The sequence below is a fragment of the Ixodes scapularis genome, unplaced genomic scaffold (assembly GCF_016920785.2).
Source record: "Ixodes scapularis isolate PalLabHiFi unplaced genomic scaffold, ASM1692078v2 PGA_scaffold2__306_contigs__length_199485367, whole genome shotgun sequence".
Taxonomy (NCBI): Eukaryota; Metazoa; Arthropoda; class Arachnida; order Ixodida; family Ixodidae; genus Ixodes; species Ixodes scapularis.
This window is the reverse complement of record NW_024609857.1, coordinates 99,676,805-99,681,160: the sequence shown is the minus strand read 5'-3', so window position 1 is coordinate 99,681,160 and position 4,356 is coordinate 99,676,805. Positions and strand designations below refer to the sequence as shown.

The window sequence follows — 4,356 nt, the reverse complement described above, 5'->3', positions numbered from 1 at the left end:
ATAGTGTTTGATCAAATCTCGTTTTATGACTGCTAAAAGCTTTTTATCTGTTTGTAACGAATGCGACTGGAAACTTTCCACTTCGCCCTAAGTACTGTGTAGTGAATAGTCGTGGAGAGTGATCTTAACAAAATTTTGGTTCCCAAGTAGCGAATTGCACGAAAAATTATACATTTTGTAGGACTGGATTGAGATTGTGCTAAAGAGTCGAATATTTGTTTTATATACGTGTTGAAACATTATAATTCACGCAAAAGCTGTAAAGCACTAGCTTGCGAGAAAAACACTGTTTTCTGGCATAGGAAAAATTTACTTGGGCCAGTTCGTCAACACGGACTTAGTACTCAATACTCCATTGGTCTCGTGGTAATAATAGTGATTGGGTTACTACTTTTGTGTTTGCAACCTTGCGCAACTCTTGAGCTATCGGAAATATGATGTATGCGCGCTTTTATACGACTGAAATGCTTTCAGGCAATATTATTTCACTTACCAATCTCAAGTGGCACCAAAATATATAGATCACCGTGACCAGGCAGCTATATGTTTGACCGAGGCGCCCCTTTTACAATAGTGAACAACAATACATGTTGCAGGTCGAAGGCCTGGCTCCAGTATGCGAACAGGGACGACCTTCTGGGTAAACAAGCGACTGAGCTGTTCATGAAGTATCGCATCTGTAGCGATCACTTCTTAGCACGAGACTTCATGGATCCTGCAAAAACAAGGCTGACAAGAACTGCAGTGCCTTCTGTTCACCCCGAGGCTCGCCGGGAAACTGGCACAGTTCAAGGTAATGCTTTGTTTACCTCTACAACCACGTGAAGTGTATTAATAGGGGTGTATTTCGTTTGTGGACATTAGTGCTTCCATTGCTTCAAAACGTAGCACCAGTTTTTAGGCGCAAAAACCTGTGTCTAATCGACAAACTTTTCCAGGCCATAAGCAGGCGACCACTTCTGGCGGCACACCCTCCACCAGCTGCCCCTTGGCGTCTTCAATGGGTGCCCATAGTAAGAGAGACCTTCATTTGGAGACAAAACGTATCTAATCGACAAACTCTTGCAGACCACATGAAGGCGACCACTCCTAGCAACACGCCGTCCACCAGCTGCTCCTTGGCTTCTCCAATGGTTGCCCATGGTATGAGAGACCTTCATTTGGAAACAACAAGTATCTAATCGACAAACTATTGCAGACCACATGGAGGTGACCACTCCTGGCAGCACACCTTCCACCAGCTTCCCCTTGGCTTCTTCAATGGGCGCCCACGGTAAGAGAGACCTTCCTTTGGAAACAAGTATCTAATTGATAAACTATTGCAGACCACATGGAGGTGACCACTCCTGGCAGCACACCCTCCACCAGCTGCCCCCTGGCGTCTTCAATGGGAGCCCATGGTAAGAGATACCTTCGTTTGGAGACAACAAGTATCTAATCAACAAACTCTTGCAGACCACATGAAGGCAACCACTCCTAGCAACACGCCCTCCACCAGCTGCCCCTTGGCTTCTTCAACGGGTGCCCATGGTATGAGAGACCTTCATTTTGAAACAGCAAGTATCTAATCGACAAACTCTTGCAGACCACATGGAGGTGACCACTCCTGGCAGCGCGCCCTCCACCGGCTGCCCCTTGGCTTCTTCAATGGTTTCTCATGGTAAAAGAGACCTTCATTTGGAAACAACAAGTATCTAGTCGACAAACTCCTGCAGACCACATGGAGGCGAGCACTTCTGCCCTTGGCGTCTTCGATGGGTGCCCATGGTAAGAGAGACCTTCATTTGGAGACAACATGTATCTAATCGACAAACTCTTGAAGACCACATGAAGGCGACCACTCCTAGCAACACGCCCTCCACCAGCTGCCCCTTGGCTTCTTCAACGGGTGCCCCTGGTATGAGAGACCTTAATTTGGAAACAACAAGTATCTAATCGACAAACTCCTGCAGACCACATGGAGGTGACCACTCCTGGCAGCGCGCCCTCCCCCGGCTGCTCCTTGGCTTCTTCAATGGGCGCCCATGGTAAGAGAGACCTTCATTTGGAAACAACAAGTATCTAGTCGACAAACTCCTGCAGACCACATGGAGGTGACCACTCCTGGCAGCGCGCCCTCCACCGGCTGCCCCTTGGCTTCTTCAACGGGTGCCCATGGTAAGAGATACCTTCATTTGGAATCTAAAAGTATTGCATGTATGTTTTTTTGCCATCATTGAGTGTAAATATTGCATTCCTTATGGTTTGCAAATGCATTCCTTATGGTTGAGTATGTTTTAATCTTCTTTATGGAAGATTAAAACATACTCAATTTATCTAGTATATCATTAACGACAAGTTCTTCATCGGTTTCAATTATTTGTAGTTTAAGGGCAGATCATCTATAACCCTTAGATTACGTCCGTATCAAGTACATTTGATTGTGTTCATCATATAAGCATGTCTGCTTTGCTAACTCACTAATTTGTATTTTCTGCTTCTGCACTTTGAAGAACTTCAGCGCCTTCTGTCTGCAATAGTGCAATAAAATCCAAGGACACTATAAGGCGTCTGCAGGCCAAAGTTTCCAAGTATAGGAAGGCCCTCCCAAGATTGCGCAAGCAGCAGCAGAAGGCGCCTCGGACAACTTCAGAAGCTCTCAACATGGTTCGCCCTCACGTCAGCGAGGAGGTATTCCAGCTGCTGTCGAGCCATGTTAAGCTGAGGTTGAAGGGCAAGGGAAAGCGATTTCCGCTTTGGCTTAAAAAGCTTGCCCTGTACTTGAACTTTCGTGGTCCACGGGCATACCGTTTGTTGTCTTCCTATTTTACTCTTCCGTCTCGGTGATCGCTGAGAAGATGGTTGTCTAATGTTAAAATGACACCCGGAATCATTCCTGGAATTATGTCTTTCATTTTGACAAGGACGCAGTCTTGGAATAAGCGCGACCGTGTCTGCACTCTCATCTTCGATGAGATTGTGCTGAAGAAAAACCTGTCCTATGACGCTGCACAGGACGTTGTGCTCGGATTTACGGATGATGGCAGCGAACGAACTTCAACAATTGCCGACAGGGCGATGGTTGTCCTTCTGTCGGGGATTTCTAGAAAGTGGGTGCAACCAATCGCCTATACCATTGGGCACACGTCGACGCCATCTTCCGTAATCCGCAACTTACTGTTCTCATTGATTGAGCAGCTAAAAGGCATTGGAATCACAGTTAAAGCTGTGATCTGTGACCAAGGTGCTTCAAACGTAAGCTTAGCCAGTCAGCTGGGTGTTTCTATAGCACAGCCTTTTTTTACCGTAAACATTGAACGTGTTTACTTCATTTTCGATGTGCCTCATTTAATAAAAACAACTCGCAATATTGTGCAATCGCACAGGCTTCACATCGGAAATGAGGTTGTTGACTGGGCACACATAGTAAAGCTGTACTACTCCACACATGAGATGAGACTACGACTGGCCCCAAAACTAACCGACCGACATACTTTCTAGAAACCGTTTAACAATATGAAGGTTGCGCGGGCCACACAGGTCCTAAGAAGCTCGCTGTGTCTCGCACTTTCATCTCTTGTTTACGCAAAAGAGCTCCCCGATTCAGCCAGATCCACAGCATATTTTTGCGATAGAATGGATAAGCTTTTCGACTGCTTGAATAGCTGTTGTCCGAAGAAAACTGAACGAAAGTTGCGATAAGCAATTGGCAAAGGGAAATCGGAGTTAATTGAGTTTCTTGAACAACAACTCCCATGGATTGCGGCCTGGAAGTTCGAGGGCAGGCGTCAGCCACATACCATCATAGGGTGGCAAATAACTATTAAAGCTATCCTCCTGCTCTGGGAAGACATTTCAGAAAATTTTGACTTCGAGTTTTTATTCACGCGGCGACTGCAACAAGACCCGCTGGAAAATATGTTTAGGCACATCCGTCAAAAGCAGGGTTGCAACATGAACATCAATGTGTCCCAGTTCATCTCCGGGCTCAAGCACATTGGGATACGCAAGCTTTTTATTCTTTCAGATAAGGGGAATGTGGAGGATGATGGGGCAGACCTCCTTCAGGAGCAGTCGCCATTTTCTCTTCATGTAGCATCACTTGCAGATGTTGTGGAAGTTTTCCCCCCAGACGACTTTCCTTCTTTGGACAACATCTCTGAATTGGCGTCACACCAGAGTTCCCATGTTATTGACGACTCTGCCACCTATTATGTTTCTGGATTTCTCATCAAATTGTTCACTGAGAAGTCTGCAGAAGGCTGTCGTTGTTGCGAGTTGCTTAGGAACAAAGAGGATACCTTCAACAGGCCCCACCAGTATTTTACCATGCTTAAGACATATCATGTTCCAGGAAAACTCTTTGGTAACCTCACT

General features: G+C 46.0%; 1 protein-coding gene across 1 annotated transcript; it reads left to right on the top strand.

Moving 5' to 3' along the window:
- Positions 1–1,203: 1,203 nt before the first annotated feature.
- LOC115315878 (probable GPI-anchored adhesin-like protein PGA18) lies at positions 1,204–2,370 on the top strand. Its single transcript, XM_040223362.1, has 6 exons — positions 1,204–1,273; positions 1,326–1,400; positions 1,823–1,897; positions 1,953–2,027; positions 2,083–2,157; positions 2,366–2,370. Exons 1-6 carry the CDS (start codon positions 1,204–1,206, stop codon positions 2,368–2,370), a joined length of 375 nt encoding a protein of 124 aa, XP_040079296.1.
- The last annotated feature ends 1,986 nt before the right edge of the window (positions 2,371–4,356 follow it).